General features: G+C 48.1%; 9 protein-coding genes across 9 annotated transcripts; 6 read left to right on the top strand and 3 right to left on the bottom strand.

Annotated features, from left to right (window-relative positions):
- Positions 1-994: 994 nt before the first annotated feature.
- Positions 995-2,514, top strand: FIESC28_05780 (uncharacterized protein; the record flags this gene model as incomplete). The annotated part of the gene is made up of 2 exons (XM_031159925.1): positions 995-1,609; positions 1,654-2,514. 2 exons carry the CDS (start codon positions 995-997, stop codon positions 2,512-2,514), a joined length of 1,476 nt encoding a protein of 491 aa, XP_031016014.1.
- Positions 2,515-3,079: 565 nt separating this feature from the next.
- Positions 3,080-3,925, bottom strand: FIESC28_05779 (uncharacterized protein; the record flags this gene model as incomplete). Its single annotated transcript, XM_031159924.1, has 1 exon — positions 3,080-3,925. The coding sequence occupies one exon, from the start codon at positions 3,923-3,925 to the stop codon at positions 3,080-3,082; it is 846 nt and encodes a 281-aa protein (XP_031016013.1).
- A 2,403-nt stretch (positions 3,926-6,328) lies between these two features.
- On the top strand, positions 6,329-8,257 carry FIESC28_05778 (uncharacterized protein; the record flags this gene model as incomplete). The annotated part of the gene is made up of 3 exons (XM_031159923.1): positions 6,329-7,324; positions 7,388-7,494; positions 7,624-8,257. 3 exons carry the CDS (start codon positions 6,329-6,331, stop codon positions 8,255-8,257), a joined length of 1,737 nt encoding a protein of 578 aa, XP_031016012.1.
- Positions 8,258-9,039: 782 nt separating this feature from the next.
- FIESC28_05777 (uncharacterized protein) lies at positions 9,040-10,193 on the bottom strand (the record flags this gene model as incomplete). Its single annotated transcript, XM_031159922.1, has 3 exons — positions 9,040-9,186; positions 9,242-9,568; positions 9,630-10,193. The coding sequence occupies 3 exons, from the start codon at positions 10,191-10,193 to the stop codon at positions 9,040-9,042; spliced, it is 1,038 nt and encodes a 345-aa protein (XP_031016011.1).
- Positions 10,194-10,797: 604 nt separating this feature from the next.
- FIESC28_05776 (uncharacterized protein) lies at positions 10,798-11,608 on the top strand (the record flags this gene model as incomplete). The annotated part of the gene is made up of 2 exons (XM_031159921.1): positions 10,798-10,927; positions 10,995-11,608. The coding sequence occupies 2 exons, from the start codon at positions 10,798-10,800 to the stop codon at positions 11,606-11,608; spliced, it is 744 nt and encodes a 247-aa protein (XP_031016010.1).
- A 3,029-nt stretch (positions 11,609-14,637) lies between these two features.
- On the top strand, positions 14,638-16,005 carry FIESC28_05775 (uncharacterized protein; the record flags this gene model as incomplete). The annotated part of the gene is made up of 1 exon (XM_031159920.1): positions 14,638-16,005. The coding sequence occupies one exon, from the start codon at positions 14,638-14,640 to the stop codon at positions 16,003-16,005; it is 1,368 nt and encodes a 455-aa protein (XP_031016009.1).
- A 783-nt stretch (positions 16,006-16,788) lies between these two features.
- Positions 16,789-18,001, bottom strand: FIESC28_05774 (uncharacterized protein; the record flags this gene model as incomplete). The annotated part of the gene is made up of 3 exons (XM_031159919.1): positions 16,789-17,506; positions 17,588-17,878; positions 17,937-18,001. 3 exons carry the CDS (start codon positions 17,999-18,001, stop codon positions 16,789-16,791), a joined length of 1,074 nt encoding a protein of 357 aa, XP_031016008.1.
- Positions 18,002-18,949: 948 nt separating this feature from the next.
- Positions 18,950-20,654, top strand: FIESC28_05773 (uncharacterized protein; the record flags this gene model as incomplete). Its single annotated transcript, XM_031159918.1, has 3 exons — positions 18,950-19,746; positions 19,798-20,031; positions 20,090-20,654. 3 exons carry the CDS (start codon positions 18,950-18,952, stop codon positions 20,652-20,654), a joined length of 1,596 nt encoding a protein of 531 aa, XP_031016007.1.
- Positions 20,655-23,109: 2,455 nt separating this feature from the next.
- On the top strand, positions 23,110-23,514 carry FIESC28_05772 (uncharacterized protein; the record flags this gene model as incomplete). The annotated part of the gene is made up of 2 exons (XM_031159917.1): positions 23,110-23,356; positions 23,405-23,514. The coding sequence occupies 2 exons, from the start codon at positions 23,110-23,112 to the stop codon at positions 23,512-23,514; spliced, it is 357 nt and encodes a 118-aa protein (XP_031016006.1).
- Between the last annotated feature and the right edge of the window lie 123 nt (positions 23,515-23,637).

Here is a 23,637-nt window from a genome sequence, read left to right as displayed (position 1 = left end):
CTGATTCTTTGAATCAGTCGTTTTCCGAACCCGGCTGCCTTGTTAGCCTACCTCAAAAGAGCCGTTTTTGATAGGTGCGATATTCTTGTCGTGTAAGTGAGTGACAATTCTTTAGCTTCTTTGTCATTGCAAAATCCAGGACGGTCAAGGGTAAGCTTTTACGATGCCGATTACCGGGCCGCTAGCCAAAGTTATACTGCGGGACGCGGTGAGAGATTTGGGATGTTTTCTGAGGTGGTTGCCAACACCAGATAATGAAAACACGAGACCTTTTCATCTAAGTCAAGTTCACGAGTGGTCAAACAAGACGTCAATCCTGTCCAATACGGCTAGGCCAGTCAGAAGTTCGTGCATTTGTTGGCGATTGTTGGTGTTCTGACCTGAGAGCTGACGTTGATATTGCAGTTCAACAATAGATCAGACTTCTGCAACGTTGTTACTGGCCGTCGCTTCAAGTCTGTCTATCTTGGAATTCAAAACCAGCGGATTTTAGGCAGAGATGCGGAAGCTCGATTATCGATCCGGGCTTTAGGGTACACAAGTTGGCTCCACTCGTCAGCCCTCACGGTCGGTGTTTAACGCTTGCGATTTATGTGACAATTCTTACGATCTTTCCTCAGAGAAGAACCTCTCTATGTACGAGGATTGTGTCGATGAGATGGATTGATTAAAAACTTCTCAATCACGGACATTAAAACCATTATCTGATGCTGGAGGATCGCCATTGCAGGATGATGGATGCAAACGCTGTATTGAGAGCGCGTTTTGAGGTTGAAGCAAGCTGCAGGAAAGAGGTAAGGCAGAGGGGGAACGATCAGCAACCAGGGCTGGAAACCTGTAACGGTTAACAGTATCAGGGGTAAGTGTCAGTGACGTGGACTCTCATCCTACCATAAATACCATCGACGCCCTCTTGGGAAAGCAGAAAAGTCTCTGTTCTTCACATACCATAGTTCATCACCACAGACCTATCAACTACAGACACGGTAATTCAATGAGTCTCGATGAAGATGTTTCGTATGGCACTCAAGACAACCTTTGCCAGGTGTCGTCGCTACGACCAGTATCTTACCTCTCCCGAGAACAATCGTTGACCTTCGATTACGCAGACAAACGTCACAAACGCCGGCGATCAGAGGAACTAATTGATTTGAACCTGGTTATGTCTAACACAGAGGATTCAACTACTGTCCATCGTTCTGCGAAGAAGCTATGCGATCGGACAGAACAAATCGCGAAGGACATTAGTCGTCAACTGCAGCAAGGGATGGAACTAGACGGTGAAGTTATGGAGTTCCTTGCGGAATTTATCTTCGAAGTATTTGGGAACCTTACTTCAGAGGGAGTCAAGTCTCATTTACTTGAGACACCGTGGCCTGGAAATAACAACCCCCAACACCAGAGCCTTGCAACGTTCACAGCTTACCAGCGAAGCCTTTTCCTCATCTATTGCAATGAAGACCGGCACTGGAACTTGGGGGTATCAGAGATCCACGAGAACAGGATTTATTTCAGCTTCTACGGTGTAACGGCCCAACAGGCAAAAGAGCATTTCGTACGATGCATAGATACAGGAGATTCTGGTTACGAGGCAGAATACCAGTCACAGGTTAGCAAATCTCCATCCATGCTGTTGAACCTTACTGAGGAAAGAAGGGCTTTCTGTATCCGCTTGACACTTGTAGCTCTGGCATTTATGCGCTGATGTACCTCAAACGCATTATTACAGGCGAAATCGCATCTCAGCTCATAGATCCAACAGCGGCCAGAGAGGAATTCATGGACATGATGGTTGATGTGCCTATCAACTCTTACAAATCGCTATCGAGCAATAATGCATCGATTTTGCGCAGAATAAAGGCAGACCAATGTGGGTTGGATGATGATTTTAGCGAGCTTGACGTGATAATACCATCAACACAACAGGAAGATGATGGTGCTTCACGCAGTTTTCTGGACTTTGTCAAGGCGGCAAAAGCGCGAGGGACGAAGGAACAACTGAAGAATGAGCTAGACCTTGAGGAGGAGAGGCTATCAATGGTTTTGGAAACGCTCCAGACAGCAAGAATTGAGGAGGTTAAAGCAGAGGGAAAAGCAGAGGGAATAATGCATATGCGCGACATGTACGTGCGTAAGCTACAGTCTCATCGATCCAGCTCTTCTCAAACATTGTTTCCTGCGGGACAACAACCGCCGACCGATCGTGCACAAACAGTCTTGGCTCATTTGAGAGAGGTTTTGGCCGACGAAGTGAGAGACAAAGTCATGGAGTATGTATCACAAGCTAGCCTGGAGGCACAAAGTAGTACAACGAGTGACCGTGCAAAGTGTCGGCGAAGGATCCGAGCACTATCGCAGAAAATGGAGGAGATTAGGAAGAGGGTGGAGACGTTACGAGTGGGTGTTCAGACCGTAGAAGCTCATGATGAGTTCGAAAGCAAGTCTCTTGGGAGCAAATTGACGTCGTTTTCTAAAGAGAGATGGTCGAATGCCTACAACAATAGCCCTTATTAGTATGATGACGGCTTGGGATATATGTCCTTGAGACGAGTTCATAGCAAACCCCACTTTCCGTATGTTATAATAGAACGACCGTGGGCTGGTGTAACTCTATTAACTTTGTTGTGGAAAGTGTTGGGAATTTCCATGTCTGCTTGGTTCACACTGCTAATGGAAGTGAACTTCAGTATCAAAAGAAAAGCGACTTTCACATTGTACTTTATTCAACCTAAAGCAATTTATTCTTTGCATTTCACAATATCATAGAGCCTGTCAGTCAAAGAGAGTCGGATAATCTGTCCGTCTGATATGCTTCAGTTTAACAGATATATCAAGTAACGCTTAGTTACTCTTCCAATTCCCGTCACCAAGATCCCTATTACTGAGTGCTAAAGGATACTGGGGCCTGTAATAAGCCACTCAGACTCCAATTCGCATATTCAAGAGGGACGTGTGCTAGGTTCTACGTATGAAATGACTCGGATCGCATTCACACATAGTGTTGTACATCAGGCGAATCGGCATCAGGGTGTAACAATTTACTCCTGACAACCTTTCTAGACCCATAAGAATAGATCTACTAAGGGGTAGGGGAAGATGAAGGAGTAGAGATAGAGCTGACATGATCATCTCTCTTGAGAAAGTAGTAAAGGAGACAAGAAGCCTTGGACGTCCCTCCAAACTCGGGACAGTTTGTGTTAATGTCCTTCATGATAGCGTAACACTCCCAAACTTCCTTCACTCCAAAAACGCGCTTGGGGCAGCCATTCAACAAAGTAATCCCGATAAAGGTATCAGCGTATGGCTCTGCCTTTATAGGTTGCTGAGGGGTCAGAGTGGAATTCTTGAGCCTAGTGCAGAACGTCTCAGCAAAGTCAAGTCTTTTTTCGGAACTCAGATCAAACTCTTCTACGGCAAGCGCTTTCTCCCGGCAATGCATGGGACTGTTTGATTCCGTTGCCCCTGGGCCTGCCGCGGTGCCAGTTGCAGTTGCGGCGGACGTTCGTGTCTCTTTAGCGTCATCGCCACCCTCTTGAGATCCTGCCACTATGATCATTGCGCTGGGTACTGCTTGGTGGTTTCGGGCACGCATGTCTATCGATTTTTGCCACAGCCAGGAGCGAGTCTCTGCGTCCTTCCGGTCGCTACCTAACACTAGAGTTTTGGGACAATTGCCGGACCAAGACGCCGGGGGGACTACGGTCATGCTTTCATCGTAGGGGATCTTGTATACTCTGCCCATGTGTGACTCGCTGTCGGCGATGTACCCAGGGTTGAGTGCCTCGAGCTTCTCAAAATCAAGGTCGGGCAAAGCTCGGCCGACTGTTTCCTTTAGTGGAGTTCTATCCTGCGAAATCCATATCGCGTAATTGGGACAAGTCGCGCCGGCAATGCTGAACGGGAGGAGCCAATGAATTGCTTTCATGTTCCAGTATGGGCGGATGCTGAGCGACGTAGCAGCGCGACACAGAAAAAGCCGGGCTACAGGCCTTTGTACTCGGACGGCCTTCCTATTCGGCACTCTTCTGCACGTGGCGTCCGGAAAAGGACGAAACGATGTCCAAAAACACGGTTATCCATATCTTCCTTCAACCCACCAGCGTGAGTTCCCGCTGCATCCTTTTCCGTCATGCTCTTACCAAGTCCCTTGCAGTAAGAGGCGTGACCAAACCGGTCCTCCAGCGACGGTTCATCAACCAACCAGCGAATCGAATCATAGCGGATAGTCCATGTCTGAGTAAACTTTGGCATAGCTTACGACAGGAAGCAGGTAGCTGTCTTTAACTAAGCGTCGAGCGACAATGCGTTTCGGGCCATGAAAGTCAGCACCTCTGCACGGCTTTTTCTCTTTGTCTGGAGGGAGGTGGGACATTTCGATGATGTCATCAGAAAGTTCTTCTGCATTACGGCAGTGGGTCAACAAGACGGAAACCTCCCATAACTCTTGAATGAAAGCACTATTCTCTCGGTTCTATTCACCATGCTCATCTTCGTGACCAATGTTATTTTGACGATTCTGCATGGGATTTCGCAACGACTAGGAGCCGGTCTTCTCGTCGAACCGCTTAACTGAGTGTAGAAGAGCCAAACTACTTATTTCAAACTGTGCATGCATCTCCTTTCGCCTCATCCCTCTTTTACCAAGCCTCGTACGTCATTCTTACATTTCCATCTCGTTGACGATACTTAAGTTTCTAGAATCTGGTCAATTGAACTGGTTCATTCTCTGACCAGTACTGCCGAGAGAATCAAACCTTGCCTTTTCGAACGTACCCTCTCCTACACCGTCGCCAAATGTATCCCAGAAAACAGGCCGTGCTGACCCTGTCTGACTCGGATATGTCACGCTTTACCCTCACGGCCTCGAGGACACCAAAGAGACTGACATGGTGGCCGTTCTTAATGCGGCTCTACCGTGGCTCCGCATCTCTATCGGCGTTCACAATTTCGATGCCTGTCTGGACAGATGGTTTGTTATCCTAAATGATAGGTATGCAACTACCCAGCGCTGGACTCTTGACCGATGCCTGAGAAAGGTTGCACAATATCTGCCGCACCGAGAAAGGATCGGTCATAATTGGGCGCATCGGGAGCATTTCCACCATCAAATGTAGTGCCGTCGAAATGAGCGTTGCCGGCGCGATTACTAAATAAGAGGGAATGTGGTCTGTCTTTTTGGACGGCGGCCTCAAATGGTGATAGACATCCCACTAGCCTTGGAAGCCATAAGACGCTATTTTACGACTGATGAAGTCATGTCAGTCGTCTCTTGACGACTTCTGGTCGAGATCTGTACTGCACCAGCGTGAAGACTTATCGGCTGTGTGTGACCGGTACGACAATGTAGCTTTGCGCCATTAAGAACAAAGTAACAACAACTACGGCATAAGCTCTATAACACGACCGAGGCTGATCTCCATCCACCGACAGACAGTGATGTACTTCCCAGACTATAGCCGCTGATCCTTGACTTCCGTAGTCGATCATTGTAAGCCCTGAGTTCTGTTTCAATGTCGACGGCGTTTACATTTGATGAGTTTTCAAACAAGGTGCTACGAACAGCCGCGGACTCTGCCCACATCTCGGCCACGTCTTTGTTGGATGCCAACCTCAACCTCTGAGCGGTGCAGGACCCCGTTAGCCGTGAGGAACCTGATCGGTATCCTTTGACAGAGCATTTTCCGTTCCGACTCCGTTCTGTGCCACCCATTTCTTTCCGAGCCGCGGCCAATAATCAATTCGCTTTCCTGTGAAGTTCAATTTGCGAATTCGTAAGCTGCTCATGTATCTAGGTAGCCTTCGGGCTTGGTATGACTTGTGGGGGTCTCAATTACCGTCAGAGGGATTCGGTTGTCAGGAGACATAGATCAGAAGAATTTACAAGTGGTAAATGAATGCAGAATCGAAAGCTCAAGCGCGTATGGTTTCTTTTCTTTAGTTCTTTACAGCGTTCATTTTCAAATGGCACGGGAATTTAAGCCCTTTGCTGAAACAAGAAAACATGATGGTGGCGTGAACATCCCTCTGTGCGATATATGGCCTTTTTCGAACTTATTTGGAAGGTTCGCAGCCGGCGCCGAATTCGGCAAATTGGATCTTGCTTCGAGAGATGTGTGGGACGGTCCAAGAACAAGTACATTAATCAGATATAACGACTTTTTGTGAACCTTTTTGCGCACAAGCCTACTACTACTAACCTTCTGAGTATAAACGGTCATGGGCAATAAAGGATTCCATTTTCAACATGAAAAGGGATCTGTTGCCGCCTAGCAGATCCCAGTTCACGTTTGGAAAGTAAGTAAAAACGTAGTGTCAACAGCTGAAGGACATGGATGAATGGGACAAGTTCAAGAACATTGCATGCCAGCCATACTCACCTTACATGCTGGTTCTTCTGCAGGCAGCAGTACAAGTCATTCAGAAGCGGTACGAGAGATATCCGCACACCCTTATACTATCCAACCCCATGCAATTCCCATCTCAGCAAGAAGTCGACCGAAGCATGGACATGGAGCCTCGTGATGTATTGATGCCACCAGTCGACGCTCCTTGGTTTGAATATGCGGATAGGGTCTCCCGGTCTGCCACCTTTGGAGGAGATAAAGTTACCCCAGCGTTACGAAATCTCGTGCGTGGTGAATCTCTTGATGAGAAAGTAGTACGGGATTATTTGCATCTGTTGAAAACTGCAAGCTCCTCTACCAAGATCTCCTCCATCCGGGCACTTGACCCACATGGGGAGATTCACATCGAATCCGAGGGTTTCGACATGCCTACCGTCATTCCAATGTCTGACGGCCAAGAATGGGCATTCGCTGTCGCGTATCACGACTGCATCCACTGGTATGATAGTAGGCCCGATGGACGAAGGCCATGCTTTGCGATTAGCGGAGGAAGAAAGGTGATGGAAAACTGGAGAGGGCCGCAGGCGAGCGAGTCAGAAAACTCGAGTATTTTTATGCTCATGGGAGTTAGTCGCATCATGCAGCAAAAGCCTCATGTGAGCCAGAAAACAGCCGATGAGCACGGCCATGCGTTTCGAAAGCGTATGCTCGTCGAACTCCTCGCTGGGCAACTTGAACCCACTCCGGAATACCTTGCTGAAAAAGGTATCATAAAGGGGGTGAGAGTAGAGGGGGAATCCATATTCGTGTCCCAAACAGACTGTCTTAGTCCGTTTTTGCCACAAGAAGAGAATTCCTTCGACGACGCAATCGATATGACCATGTGGGAAGACACTGCTGGACGGGTTCGTTCTACATCTTTGACACGGCCAACCTCAGCTGTTGAAGGCGAAGTTGTGTGCGAATGTGTAGGTCACGAGGTAAGTTCGACGTACCACATGACTTATCAAATTGGTTTACAAAACAATGTTAACGATGTTCAGGCGGCCAATGGAGGGCTTCAGAGTGCCTCGGCCTTTTCTTTTCGCCCTATCCTACCTTCAGGTCCCCTTTTGCAACCAACCGCCTTCGGCGGCATGAGTGGTTCGCTGTCAGTAAATAGGAGAAATACATCACGTAGAAGGCTTACAACAGCGTCCACAGCCATTGCGAGGACGAAAGCTACCAACAGGATTAGAGTGACGTCGGAACCAGATTTAAGATCTATGATAAGCCGTAGAACAATTCTGGAAAATCTTACAACTGGATTACGGTTCCTGCGAACGGCAACGGCGTCCGGCTTTGACGATGAATATACGCTCTGGCTACTCGGACAGAGTCGTAAAACAAATGGAAAGCTTCAGCAAAGATACCAAAGAGTTCTCTTTAACGAGAAAATGGAAGAACGAAACAGTCAGAATTTTGAGATCAGTAGATTTCCTGACGGCCAATGGGACAAAATGATGAAAGACTCTAAGCAGTGGAAGATGTGGAAAGATCTGCGAGATATCGGTAGGAAACACGATGACCTAGGTGAGTTCGTTACCCTTTGCGCTTTACCGGGAAGCATGAATAAAGAGATCATGCCGCTTCGGTACCAAGAGAAATTGGTGGATGCTTTTGAAAAAGAGATAGAGAACAATTCGAGCCCTCTGCGGCAATGGCTGAGGGACGCCCGCGAATTGTGCGAAAGCATATTCAAGAAGTCTATACCCGCATATCTAGTAAAGCTTGACGATTATGAAGCGAGTAGCGAAGAAGAGGTGACCGACACGGTCTGGAGATCCCTTCTCAGCACGGATCCAGCTCAAGATCATACTGCTGTAGTGGAATATGCATATCATGGGTACGACTGGACTGTGGAAGAACTGTAGTTACAAAAGGAAGTAGAACCAGTAGCGACACACATTCTTATCCCGAGCTATGGGACAGCCATCCGTCCCATGATTAAATGGCCCGGGGACTGTGAATATTCTGATACAGTGCTTCCTGTCCAGGATCTATCCCTATGGTAATCCAATCGAAGCTAAAACGACCCCTTTTACAAAAGGTGGTAAATACAAACCGAGAAGGGAATGACGATTATTGTCACCCAAAAGGCTCAGGTGGAAAGAGTCTCTGTATGTCGGCGCAAGTGAACCGTTCTCGGCCTCGTGCGGGACTAGACAACTGAGCCGCGACAGCCTTTGCTGTAAACAAAATGCAATGTTCCTTTTCCTCAACTCACGCTTTCCGTGAAACTTCAATGATTCAGCTCAGCTATGGTCGACATCGAGCCTCAGACTCGTTCAATTACAAAGTAGCTGCAACCGTTCGGTCTATTCGTTCTGGATATACTGAACTTGTTCAGGTTTCCGCCGCTGATAACTGGAATAGTAACAGCGTTAAGATGTGGATGTGAGCCATTGTCTTTGTTCATAAAGATTGGTCAACCGAAGAATCATAAATCATTTGTGCCAAACAAGCACGACACGATACTACATGGCTAAGGAAGGTCAGATATGCTAAATGAGTGCGCATCTTTTCTTGTCTTTAAAATAGATTGCTATAAGAGATAGCAGGCAGGGGCACCACGGATGCCAGGTTTCCGCATAGCACTTGTTCGGATATACGGGCGTGGATAGCTTTCTACGTTTTTTACAGACTCCGTCCATCCTCAACTGGCGCACCCGATGCCATTATATACGACCATGTTCTCATAGTTAGACACTCCTTCTGACATCGCAAATGAGTTACCACCCTCGTCCTTGATCGATGGTGAGACTGTCATGGCCTCTCGCCGCCGTCCGATTTGTTCTGCCAGCTGTTTGTTTCGGTAAGCCAAGTGCAAATCCAGTTCAAACAATAGCAAGACTTACAATAGAGTCGAGACTTGGGATGGCGTGGCCCTCCGCAATGTGTCCCGCAGATACCCACTCGTCACGTACCGGATCCTTGAACAGCAGTACGCATGTGGTAAGTCCATCAAACCCCATCTTCATCACTTTCTTGCACAACGTATGACCTTTCTTCAGGGTCACCTTGTACTTGTTAACTTCCTTCTGATCCAAACCTTGACATGGCGAAGGCGAACTCTCACGGTAGTTCCTAGCTGTTTTGTCTCTTAAGGATGTTCCTCTCGGCGTCGCGCGACGCATTCGATCCCGACCTCTGTCGCCCTGGAGGTCAGTTTCATCCGCCCCGGGCTACAGTTTTGTCAGCATGCACATGATTTCAACTTCTGAGAATACATTTTGGTCATCCTACCAGAGTACACCATGTCATGGCTTTGTTCAACGTTGGTTGGACCCTATGGTTGGGCTTCTTTGACTGGTCGTCCCAATCTCCTCCGTGGTCGAATGCGTGCACATTCGCAGGTCCAGCTACTGCGGTTCCCGTCTGACACTCGCATACCGATGCTTGCTCATCGTCTGGGCAAGAGAGAAGAGCGTCGTCTTCATCCCCACTGAGAGAAATAGATATGTCTGGGACTAGCCGCTGGATTGTGTCCAGGCCCAGGATACTAAACTGTTCCTTTAGCATCCTTCCAACCAGGTCTTCGATCGCTGTATCATATGCGTTGAGTGCCTGGGCTCTGGATGCTGTATACGTGATCTCGCGTTCTCTCATGTACCGGCCGTTTGCAAGCAATTCTTGCAGGATGCTAGGAAGGTTATTCCGGGTGAGCTGTCCCAGTGTTCTTCGTGATCGTTCTTCAATGGCCGCCATCTCCTCTCGGAAAACGGTATCTGGGTCTTTTACGTCCTGGAGCTCTTGGCAAAAAGCCGCGATAGAAGACCGCAGCGAACCGGTCCACCTCATGCTCGCCATACTGGTATGAAGTTCTCAATCTGTAGAGATTGAGATGTCAATAACGGAACTGCTGATGAAGAAGGACGTCGTCTTGGATAGAATAGATTGAGGATACCAGGTAGAGCTTCTTACACGACTCTGCAAGTCAGCGTGGGAATAACGGCTGACCATCTTGTATATATTGTCCTTCGGCATTATTCGCTAGTGTAGCCCCAAAGGGGACGTTTGGCTACTCTTCTTTCTGTCGTGAAGACATACAGTTGACAGGGCTGGTTATTCGTTATAGTCCGTTTCTAGTAGCCTAAAAGTAAAGACACATATTTCCTTTCCTCTGCCCTAGTGCCACTAACACTTAAACGTTAGCGGGGACGGAAAAGCCGAAAATAGACCGAGTCACTTGTTGCAGGTCGGAAGGCCCGATGATGATGAACGAATATACTTGTGGTCGGTCTCTGATTCCGGTCTCTGTTGCATACCCCTCATCCTTCCTCTAAGCATTTTAATCTGTAATTTGACCGACATCATCTTCTTCGGCCCTTGAGTTCACCTTCTTGGCTCACAAGGCTCATAAACCCTCTACAATCAACCGTCTCATTGCATATCATATAGCCTCAACAGCAGTATGCTCGTCGCCCATCTTCTCGCCCTAGCCTCCTATGTGCTGGCTTCGACGTCGAAAGTTCAGGACTATGGTCGACGTTCAGAGTTCCAAGTAGGGGACGCTATACCAGTTCTTCCTGCTAATGGTGGCTGTAAGTAATGGTTTGATCTTGAGTTATGGATATCGTCATAATGTTACTGACACAACACGAAAAACAGCTTCTGAGCTTCCTTCTCCTCCCCAAGGCGTAATACTGAAGCATATTGCTCTTGGCTTCGGCGTTCAGAATTACAGTTGCGCCGACGTGAATGCTATTCCTTCAGCTGCCGGCGCTTTGGCAGTTCTCTACGATGTTACATGGCTGTATCCGGATCAAGAGGGCTCGCCCCTGACCCATGAGGAATGGACTTCTCTCCCTCCTCATATCCTTGATACTGGAAAGGCGCCTCTAAATCGCGATAGCAGCGGCAACATCTGCCTTACCCACCCCTTCCCAAAAAAGGGATCTCTCAAGGTTGAGGGCTTCCGCAAGAGGCTCCCCTATCTTGGTCAACATTTCTTTAACGCTGCTGGTGTTCCTACCTTCGATCTCGACACATATAGCCGACTTCTCATTGCTAGGAAGGTTTATGGCATTGAAGCCCCTGCTTCTTCCTCAGCTGGCCCTGACGGGACCGGTGCTGTTGATTGGCTCTACCTTGAAGACGCTGGAGGGAGCATCGGTGTTTCAATTGTCTACCGTGTTCTCACTGCAGGTGGTGTTTCTCACGGCTGCGGAGCAAAGGGTAGCGACAGCACCTCTTACGCGGCTCTCTATTGGTTCTACGGTTAAATTGAACCAGTCGTCAACCATATAACTGCGGTTCCCATGCCTCTACAGGAGTATCACTAACGCGTTTCTACGTTGACTTTTGTCATATTTACCACGGCTAGTTTCTAGCAGAGAGCCCCTACTCTCTTTCGCCAAATACGTCTACGCATGGCGGATATGGATTAAGTTCTGTCGGAATATTTGTCCTGTCGCTTCCAAGCGGTGTACGACATCGGTCGCGGTGTACGACATCGGTCGCGCAGTAGCGAATGGGAAGTCGTGACAGGATAGATAGTTGTCATATGTTACGGGAATGTAGTCTGAGTGGGTTGTTAGTGTAAACTTAGAGCTGTATGATTCCAGAATATACTATGCATTGGCTCTCGTCGTTGACAGACGGACCCGGTTCTGTACCTCTTACGTCTCAAACTGCGTATGTCTGTCACGGATCTTGGATTCGCGAATACCGAAAGAGAAGAGGCACCGTGGGCCTATTTTGTCTCTGCTGACCAATAGATGAAAAGTAAATTCGACAACCGATGTATTGCTGATATAGAGTTGTCTTCCTATCTTCTTCGTACACTTAAAACAAGTTGCCATATACGCTTATGTTTATTCCTACTCTATGTTCCAAGTTCAATATGTCAGGCTTACTGAAGCTACTCGGTGCAAACCCTGAGTTTCACTTCCAAGAATCCTGCTCCCAAACAGAGCTATATGGCTGCGCGCGGGGAATTTCGAACCGTATACCGTCTAGGTTTGGGTATCTGTATATGGGCTGTTCTGGGAGCGACTCATGTCTAGCTGAAGTGTCGCCCGACAGTGATTCATACATTGGCGGCGGATGGGTTGGGATAGTGTTTGTCTGAGACGCCCTACTGGTATATTGCGGTGTCCCACGTCTGTTGGTCCCTGTGTTGTAAGAGGATCCAATATATTGTATCTCGCTTCCTGGCGTCATGTGAATCCTATCGGCTTGCTCTTTCCATGGGAAACGCCTGTCTGTATGGCTTTTGGGGTTCTCATGGCGAGTTTGTTTGTTGCCACGTAGTTTGAACCTTGTTCGTCGATATGCCATCTTTGCCCGTTCCCTGATGGGCCTGCACTGACAAGGGGAATCCTCAGGCTGGTTGAAAGAGAGCCGCAGTCGTGAGCCGATGGACACGAGGCAGTGCGATAACATCTTTGTCTACCTTTCACTGAATATGGCTTGGATAGATTTCCCCATGAAAATGCTGCTGTGTTGAATACAAGGAGTTAACTTAGATCGAGGGTCAGTCTTTGGATTATGTAGAATGAATTCAAGTATCCCATTCCCTGCAGCATGCTACAACGATGTACATAACAGCCTCTTTAGGCCTTCTGTTGGGCTCTTGTACATCGCTTCCCTTTACCATGTTAGAGCTAATGTCGAGAATGGGGACACCTGGTGTGCAGAAAAGGATGCGAGTGGCACCTCAAGGCTCGATTCACAACCAATCTGTAAATAATCATGAAGGGACACATCATCGATGGCTTAGTGGTTTGCGACTTCTGTTCTTGATTCTTAACACATACAGCCGATGGCCTCTCGGTAAGCCATCAGCTGGGCAGTGCATATATACAAGGCTGAAAGAGATTTAAAAGGAAATTTATGAGTAATCAAATGCAATGCGAGTCTTAAGCCAGGGTAGAGAGAATATGGTCTTGTGTAAGGATCGTAGTCATGATGTTTCAAAAGTGTGATGTTGTTCAGGAAAGGCTTAACTATGGTTATTCCGAACGCAATTGCAAGAACAGTTGATCACAGTACACCAATTGGAGGCTCCCGAGCGCCTTTGGGCCTGATCTCCTGTCCATTTTTCATCATCTCGACTCGTCAAAAACAACTGATCTTTTAAAGTGAAACAAAATTAACTTGGAACTTTATCTCCAGCCACGTCTGATCAACTGAGGCGAAGTAGTACACTCGGTCTCAAGGCTGGCAATTCTGCCCAATGTCTACGAAAGGATACTCCAATGCAGAGTATATGTTGTCTGCCTCGAATATCTACTCGTCCTACCATAAAGCATTAGACCTAATACGGGGCCGATAGGCGCGAGCTCGAATCATCACTGCTGCCACCGTCGTTATTTGAGAAGTCTGTTATGATGGGCAGCTGCTGGGGCACTTCCAGTCTGATCCGACCGCTTTCAAACATAGTCTTATCATAGGGAAGTTTGAAGCCTAAGGCGCAGTCTTCGCATCGGATCGATCCACTGCTATCGAGTGAATAGGGTTCCAAAGCTTTTATTTCCTGGCACGGCTCGGGTCCCTGTAACTTCCATTGCCACCTTGCAAGGATGTCACACTTGCTGCAATGCATAGGCCGGATGGAGGCCACCTTCGATTGGGAGTTTTGAGCCATGTGATCGAATGACTGTCTGTCTCTCTACAACCCCGAGCAGACAAGTCGCACTTCGAAAACGGCGAAATCGTGGTGGTTTATATTCTAGTAGTTGTAAACCTGGGATACAGATATAGCTAGTATTGCTTACATTGTTGACAGAGATTAAAGATGCAGGAATGGATGCGCCCGTCTCGGATGCGTATGAGCAACTTAGGCTAAGTTCGAAAGCTGCCTTAAAGGCCGCAAATGGGACAATCCAAACTGCTAACGCAGTGATACATGCGGTATAGCAAGTCTTCGATATTATGTATGCGACCTACCGTCGAATCATGGCTTCAGGTGGACACCGCAGGTATATAACAATCATTTATGCAACACTCATCGCCATGTGGACGGGAAAAGAGGCGATGAAATGAACTGCGCGCCCCGGTGATGTTGTGAGATGTCGGGTAAGACACAAGGCCGTTCGAGACCAAGGCTAGTAGAAGACACAACATTGAAAGCTATAATGGATGGTTCTGGACAGTCGGCTTGCGGCTTCTAGCCCTCGACTCGGCGAATATCTGACTAAAGAAATTGATCTACGTTGCCATTTAACACTTGCAAGACTCGTGAACAACTTTCAATCGCTGATATGAGAGTCCACATGCTTTGTGCGTCATACGTGGCCACCACGCTAACATGAAGACGTATTCGGCCATCGGGTTCCTCGTTGCAGCGTGTCGCGTCTATCAAGCCTCAGCATCTAGCAACGTTGTCAAGTGGATACCTGAAACCGGGCAGCCTGTCGACGTTGTGCTGAGGGCACTTGACATCACCATGGACGAGCTGAAGGCTCTGAACCCCTACAGTGACCTTTCGGTGGCGGAGGAAGGGCGCACTTACAATGTACCGTACAAGGAGCAACCCCTTTTCGGCTCGTGGGATATTGACTGCACACATTTGCTTCGGATCCCCTCTTATCCAAGTATAGCCATCCCCCATACACCCACAGTCAGAGGATCCGTACCAACAGCCAGCGATAAACATTTCGGAAAGCCACGAGTCAGTACATGTAAATATTCTATTCCTGGCACTGGCGCCATCGTACAACCGACTACTACAAGAAACGAGGGTCAAGAAGGAGGCAGCATCGGACCTTCAAACAACTCACCGACAAGCATAACCCCAAGCTTTCCATCACCCTCCGACATTTACAGTTCCTATGACAGACCAACGTCCTGTGATAAGAAAATTCATGCCACAATCGAAACATTTGTTACTTCTACAAGGAGCGTCTCAGAGGCGACGACGTTGGACGGAAAGACAGAAGACAGCGCGACGACTTTGGATCAAGGGACAAGTACTTCTATGGATGTTCGTTCGCAGAGTCCCACAGATAGTCCGACTCGAACGAAAAATTCCGGACTTGGATCTGTATTCGAGGACGTAAAGTCACAATTGGAGAAGGATGAGACATTTTTTGGTACAGTGACATCCACGGATCTTACTACTGAAACAATGACCAGAAGCACAGAAGCTTCCACAACAGTATTCGCAACCGAGCAGAGCAAAGGAACATCGACAACAGATGCGGAAGGCACAAAGGACAAGGTTTACATAACGTCGACAGTTGATATAGTAAAAAAAGTCAGTCTCACAAGCCCTTCACCCGGGCAAACAGCACTACCGTCACCAACTTGTGAAGACGAGAAAGACTTTCAAGGCCACGCCAACATCCATGAAGAACGCGTGAGACGAACTGCTTTTGAATGGTGTGCCTCGCCAGATGTTGCAGGGCTCATGAGTGGTGATGATGAATGCGTGGTAGGCGTACAGAGTGACCAGTGGGATGTCCTTTATGAGTACTCCATATGTTGGGCGAGCCACTGCGTGGGTGAGCCTCAAGACAGGTGGAAGCCCCTTGGAGACAAAGGGCCTAGGTGCAAAGACATCTTTCACCACAGCTGGAAAGCTTGCAATAACGGAGGCGTGGGAGGGCTAGTCCAGGCCGGCTGCCTGAACTATAGCATACGGGCTGGAGTTGGCAAGAGTCAAGGCTACCGATGATTTAGAGTTATTGTCTATATTACAGAACCTAGAGACCGCAAGAATCACTGACAGGGTTACACGAAAGAAGGGTAGACAGGCTCCTGCCAACTTTATATATTTATGAAATCTTTCTATGATAAACGTGCTGTATGCTGTGGATGGACAACCACGGAATTGCAAGCCCGGCTGAGGTCACAATGGCAATTATGTTAAGCCAGGTCAGCCGCGCGCTATTCTTTCGGCTGACTCACACGTCCACTAGACATTAATCTATTGGTCGCAGATGAATAATCAGGTCGCTGCGTATGGGTTTATCACGTGAAGACGTACGCAAGTAGCTTGCTATGTCTCCAGTGATGCATAGAGAACGGTTTTTCTTATTAACATCAACCAAGTATGCGAAAGGATGACTTGTGGATACGTCCTACATCGCTTTTTAGAATCGTCACAATGGTGGCGGCTATTATCGTTCCATTTCGCTGGACAGCGTCAGTGATTGGAAGAAGATCTTCATCATAGCAAAGCTTCACTTCGGTGTAGCTCTCACTGGTTTGTCAAAAAATAAAGACAGAACTACCCTGCAGCACGCGTATCACATGTTTGTAGGTGAAGGCTCGAGATGCGGAGATATATCAATGCGAATTTAAGGTTTGACGCAGATGAAGATAGTTGTTCGATTATAGTCTCCCCATGGAATATCCTTCTGTCGAAGGACAATGCACACTATCGTGGCCCTCAAAGACGACTGTACACCCTCGCCACGCTCACATGTAACGGCGATCCGACAACGCACATCCATACCTAGAACTGGACACAGACCCGGTTCCGAAGACTTCCACTTTCCATCATCTCGATTGCGGCAGGGATCTCTTCTAGGGTCTTGAACTCCACGTTAGGCTGGATCCCATGTTTGGCACTGAAGCGCAGACACTCGTCAAGATCTCTTGCCGTTCCGTTACATGACGACTTGATGATGTACTGTTGGAAGATCAGTTCCATGCAATCGAAGCTTAAAGGCTCCTCAACAACGCCCACCAGCATGAGGATGCCGCGCCATTTCAGCATAGATGGCATATTGTCATAGATCTCTTTTGACGACGTGAAATTGATAGCAGCATCTACGCCTCCTTTTGTCAGCTTCTTGATGTCGTTCGCGTAGCTCGGGCAAGTTTCAGGATTGAGAGTGTAGTCCGCCTTGAAGATCTTGGCGGTGTCGAGCTGGTGTCCGTTGGTATCTACAGCAATTACCTGGAGTCCCATTGCCTTTGCGTATTGTACAGCCATTTGACCGACACCCCCGACGCCGATGATAGCTACGGAGTCTCCAGCAGCCAGGCCGCACCGCATGATAGCGTTGTAGGCTGTGACCCCGGCGCAACATAGAGGACTGGACGCTAGGACGTCAATCTCGGGAGGAAGTTTAACAGCGCTCCGAGCATCTACAGTGACAAACTCTTGAAAATAGCCATCGCAGTTGAATCCTTGAGCTTTGACACCACTGGGACACCCAACGCTGGACCTAAGGCAGAGCAAAAGAGTACGAAGTCAGCTCGGAATTGGCAAAACCACTAGGTGGCTGGCCAGACGATCGACCACATACCATGTCTTGCACGCTTCGCAATCAAAGCACCCACTCGAGGCAAGAAAGCCCACAAAGTCTCCCTTCTCAACATCGGTCACCTGGCTGCCGCTCTGGACCACAATTCCGGTGGCTTCGTGTCCGAGGGTAGTCGGAGACTTAAGGCCTCTGCTTATAGAGAAGTCAGGATGGAAGACGAGGCAGTCCGAGTGGCACAGCGAAGCACATCTGATCTTGACCAGGATTTCCGTGTCACCCGGTTCCGGAACGTTGACCTCATTGATGTAGGCTCTCCGATCGGAAGGATCATACCTGGTAGCGTTAGGTTCAACTGACATGCGACGAGCATTATCCATGGTTGCGAACATACTGCAGGGCACGCATCATCCGGGGGATGGACGGCGTGTTTGTCATGGTTTCGGCGGTATTATCCATGGGGAAGGTAGAGTCAGAATGACAGGATACATGTTCATGAATTGTTCCTTTAGGAAATGCATATCATTATACAGCGGAGGAGCTTGCATGGCGTCTGAAAGCGATTCGACCCATCCAGTTTGGACAGTAAGTATACAATCGAGAGAAATCTGGATTCGGTGGTCTGTGAGGACTATTCCGGACTGTGTTTGCTGAGAAGGTCCTTTATCTCCAGCTATACTGAAGGTTTCGGACTAAGAACGACCGAGGGAACCCCCATCAAAATCAATAGCTTCTCCTGCGCTTAACCGTAACTCGAACGGATGGTTCGCAAAAGTTTACCAGTGAATCTGTATGTGCTACAGATGCAATTCTAGATTTACGTGACTAAGCTGCTGTCGTCTGTTGACGGTACAATCACAAGCGGCACTTGTTTCTCGCGCACGGGAAGTATGTTGAGGTCAAGCTTGTAATGGCAGAGCACTCGTGGAAAGAGATTTTAAGACCGAGTGTCTCATTTGTGGCTTATCGCTTGGCCATGTCGATGGGGTGCAAAGGATAATTGGTGAACTTTTGACCCAGTTTTCGACGCAGCCTTCTCAGCACCTATCCGATAAAGACATCAGGTATTGTGGTACTGAGGCCAAGTAGAAGTAAATGTGAAACCTCCAGTGTAGATTATAACTTATTGGCAAACCTAAAGTTCCATGGACGGCTTGTTTCAGTCATTTCGTACAAGATGATCGCCTACATACATGTATGTCTTCCTCGAAGAACGCCAACGTTAGCCGCAAGGATTACGTCTTATTGCTAGGGTAACAATGCTGCCTATCCGATTTTCCAGAAGCTTATAACTAATGGAAGATAGGACGACTACAGTGTTCCAGTAGCATATTCCCGGATTGTATGATCTTACACTGGTTCACCTGTACATCGACCCTTCAACAACTGGATGATAAGGGGACCGCCATGCATCCTCTGAGGCAAGCACCTGTTCCGATGCAACAGCCGACTCCTAAGAGCCAGATCCACGTCAATGTAGCTGTTTTGGAGGATAAATGCGCGCAAGAGCAAACCCTCGAAGTTCTGTCGCCTTTGTCTCGCCTGCAGACAATAATGGCCATATTCCAGCTTTGTGGTGTCAATTTAGCGTGGAGCATCTCTAATGGACTTGTAATCATTAGCCTCCCGCAGCTGACGGTAGATCTTAGTCTACCAGAGTCGCTTGCCTTCTGGCCGTCTTCAATCCAAGGACTAGCTACCGCCTCAACCCTGCTATTTGCAGGCGGCGTCGCCGATGTCCTTGGGCCACGAATGGTGAACCTTACTGGATGTTTAACCAATGGAGTCTTCATGGTCTCCATCGGGTTTGTCAAGAACGGGAAAGAGTTTGTTGTTCTTCGGGCCCTGCAGGGTGTTACAATAGCCCTACATTTGGCCAGCTCGGTGGCTCTCGTGAGCAGCACTCAACCGCGTGGCCGGTGCCGCAACCTATCGTTCGCTTGTCTAGGCCTCAGCCAGCTTCTAGGGTTTACTCTCGGGCTGATCATAGGTGGTGTATTGGTTGATCGCATTGGATGGCGCTTGGGATGGTATCTGTGCGGAGGTATGGCCCTGCTATTATTTGTTGTGGGGATGTGGGCACTGCCTGAATCAACACTACCCGGTTGCCTCCGAGCTACCGTGCGTAGCTTGAGGCTCAGGGTCGACTGGGTAGGGACCCTGCTTGCATCTGCCTTTATGGCTCTGCTGTCTTACTTCCTATCGTGAGTTAGCACTCTCCCGCTCGTGAAGGAGACTCCACTGACCAGACCTAGTATAATCGGGACCGATGCTCATCGCATCAAGGAAGTGGGCAGCATCTTGGTTCTGTGTCTTTGCCTCGTGACCGTACCCCTCTTCATCGGTTGGATGGGCTTCCAAGTCAAAAGAAATAAGCCAGCGCTGATTCCCAACGGACTCTGGTCAAATGGTGCGTTCGCGGCCGTCTGTGTCACCATCGCTTTGTCATTCGCGGCATTGAACTCTATGGACCTCATGACTAGCCTCTAGTAAGCTTTGATGCGACAGACGCGATCGTTTCGAGGTTTTGCTGACTCTTCACACCAGTTTTCAGGAAATCCAGCACCTCTCGGCTCTTGATGCGGCTATCCGTATCCTCCCCAGCGCTATCATGGGGGTAGCGCTCAACTTGGCGACAGGTTTTATAGTAGACAAATTACCGGCTTTCTGGCTCATGGCCGGCGCCACTTTGCTGTCATCGGGTTCGCCTCTTCTTATGGCTTTGGTCAAGCCCGAATGGCCTTACTGGACTGGTGCCTTCTTTGCGCAGCTTCTTCTGCCGTTCTCCTTCGACATTCTCTTTACTGTTGGACATCTCATAATTACCGAAGCATTTCCCGAAGAAAGTCAATGTCGGGCCGGTGCTGTTTTTCATACAGCTGCACAGTTTGGAAACGCTGTGGGTTTAGCTACAACCCAAGCGGTTTCGACTTCGTTCACGAAGAAATATTCTCACCTGGAGTATTCGCAGGCGCTCTTAGTCGGTTTCCGTGCCGGATTCTGGGCCATACTCGCCCAGAGCCTTCTGTGTCTGCTTGTTGGAGTAATCGGTTTGAGAAAAGCGGGGAAAGTCGGGCTGGCGGACAATCGAGCTTTGTCATCATCTCTTTGATGGTGCTAAGACTACAGTCCGTACCTTTTGGACAGACGAAGGTTGTGAGAGCCAATAAGGTGATATTTCAAGGCCGAGTTTCCAATCCGGTCTGTTTCCCGTGGTTTAGACAATGAAGGATATGAGGTGCCCTGCCAACTTCCTGTTTCGGGTGCAGATAATTCCTACAAATATGTACCTCCTATCAACTCACATCCGTATAGTAAGTGGCATGCGGGAGCTCATAATTTGCAGGGTGTCTCAACATCAGGATAATGATGGAAGGATAAAGATACGACGGCGATAAGACGGGAATAGGCCATAGATAAGATAGAGATAAGTTTGCGATAAGCCGGTATGAGTATGTACGCCGAAACCCTTCCGACGAATATTTTGCTGCACGTCTTGTCCAAGGCTTCAAAAATGTGACGGAACAACGAGTCGACGCGGTCCTCGAGCCCGAATTCGCTACCGACGCATCCGAATGGACCTATGAATACCCAGTCGAGCATCTGAACAGGCCCTTTGACCCTCATCGTCTCCAGCAATTGCGGAAGCGCATCAGCGACCCTGCACATTGGGAGTGTGAAGCAAAGGTGCTATTCAATAGCTGTGCTAAGATCATGAGAGAAGGTGCATCATTTCATCTAACAGAATCATCGAGACCGGCGAAAGAGTCTTTCAGCATAGACCGCACAGTCTACGGCAGCTTATGTGGCGTTCCCACGACCAGATACCTACATGCCAGCGTCACTCTCGAGCACCGGCCCAAGGGACAAGTTTACGTGGAGTATCCACTATAAAGAGACATCGACCAAGACTAGCCAGTGAAGTAATTCGCTCAGCTTTGTATGCAGGATCTCGAGATTTGCGGGAAAACGCGAGCTGAATGTTTGCCATCAAATCGGGGATGCTGGTCATCATCCTGAGGGCAGTCTCGCCCAGAAAGGGGTGCATGTAGCCAGTTGGGTGACTATTGAATATTTGATCAAGGATTTCTATAGCTTTTTGAAGATTTTGACACACTTCGAAGTATATCCTTACGAGACGGAGTCGTAGAGGTGTAGCAGCATCCAGACTGTCGAGAACCTCGATTGGTTCTTTGCAGAATCGCACAGTGAGCTCATGTTGACCCAACTTACAACCAATCTTACAGAATTCTACCGGCTTTTCACCCTCCTCAAAGATCTAATTCGGTGTAAGCCGGGTAATTCTCTTAGGTAGACTCTATTTTCCCAGCTTCTAGATGTAGTCCGTCTTTTCCTCCCTTCTCTCGACGACTGTGAGCTCGCCAGCAAGATCCTCACTGTGGGTGATTCCAACTAGACTGCTGGCTTTGCCTTTGGCGTAATACCCTAGTGCAAGGTCCGAGGAATCCAGCTTCCATTTAGATCACGCACACTTCGAACAGATGGTTCGTTGGAATGACGAGAGCAACTCGTTGGTGGATGCTCAGTAAATGGAGACATGTGCGATCGGGAACATACAAGAAAGGCACAAATATGTCATGATACAATCAATTAGCTTTGGGTATTCCATAAGAAACACGCTGTCTGAATTTCTGATGAGGTGAACTTCGTTTCTGTGTTTCCTGAACTTGCCTGGTATGACGGCGTAAAAAATTCTGCTACCTTTACCCTGTATCGATATAATCAGAACAAAGCTCGGTGACCGCACTTGAGAATCCCCAGTACTTTTGATACAATCCACTTCTGTTCTGAAGCGCTTAGTCAGTCAACTACGTTCAGTAGTTAAGCTCAAGGCTTTCGTTGTTGTGCTTTAGAGGTTAATTCAAAGGATAAACTTGTGTCACCCCAAAACAAAGTGCACGTATTTCTGAAGATGTGCTGCTAATGGCCTACGGATTTTGGCTGAGGAGCTTCGGATCAGGTCATGTTGTCCGAAGATCACATGAAGGGATGCAGTAAATGGAAAGCAAATGTCACGGAACAAGTACCATCCGTATCTTTAGATACATATATGCAGGCATCACAAAATTCCTTTATCTGGTTTATTGCAACTCCAGAACTAGACCATTGCTAGTATCAGCGCGGGGGAATGATGTGATATCACGAAATCTGAGGTTTGCTTCGGGCTTGGTCTTGCTCTTTTCCATCATGCCGCTGGCGGCGATCGATTGCGTACGTGGAACTAAAGAGCTGTGTCGCAAGTAGGTCTACCGGGAAGTCCGAAATACGATGTTCCAGTCGAGTCACTGAGGGGCTGCATTTGCAGCTACCATTTCCTCGGACTGTAATACCGGAATGGCATTGGTACGCCCAAGGAGCATGTGACATGGAATCACGTGTTGCGAGTGCTAATACTTGCAGCTTGCATACAGTGGTAGCTTAGCTGGACGAGAGTAAAATATTTAAAGCCAGCGGAACCTACCCAATAGAGCGACCCTTCAATCTCTTGAAAACAGGAACAGCACTTGAATACTCGATCAGCATCTCCCCATCTGCCAATCACCAATATGCTTTTTCCTACTATCCTTACCAATGCTATCCTGGCTATAGGCGTCACCGCTAAGCCTCAAGATGATGAACTGCCCTTTAATGTCATTGGGTCCCGCATATGGAGTTCTTCAGGCTGTGGAAACAATGAGACTAGAGGGAATCTTGGCACATTAACCACTCACCGCGACGAACTTGGCGACTGCTTCAAGTTCAGCGGCAACGTTAAATCTATTATCCAAACTGGTCACGCCCAAGGCTGCAAGCGTAAGTAACTCTGCCTGCACACTGAATCGCAAATTAACAAAAGAATAGTTTTGGTTTTCCAGGATAACCATTGCATGCATGGAGCTAAGAGTCCTACAGACTCTCATTGCCTCAAAGCTCCGACCTATTTTAGTAGCTACAAGACTGTCTGCGAGTAGAGCCTACAGGGTAAATGAAAGGCAAGATATCAGAGTTTAAGTATATCATAGGATATTCCTTGCAGTAAGAGATAAATAAATTGATACGTATGAGATTTGAACGGTTCTAAAAAAAAAAAAAAA

This window comes from Fusarium coffeatum (assembly GCF_003316985.1).
Source record: "Fusarium coffeatum strain FIESC_28 chromosome Unknown BRIP53273_contig_124, whole genome shotgun sequence".
NCBI classification, from domain to species: domain Eukaryota; kingdom Fungi; phylum Ascomycota; class Sordariomycetes; order Hypocreales; family Nectriaceae; genus Fusarium; species Fusarium coffeatum.
The sequence above is the reverse complement of the archived record's forward strand: the minus strand, read 5'-3'. Positions and strand labels throughout refer to the sequence as shown.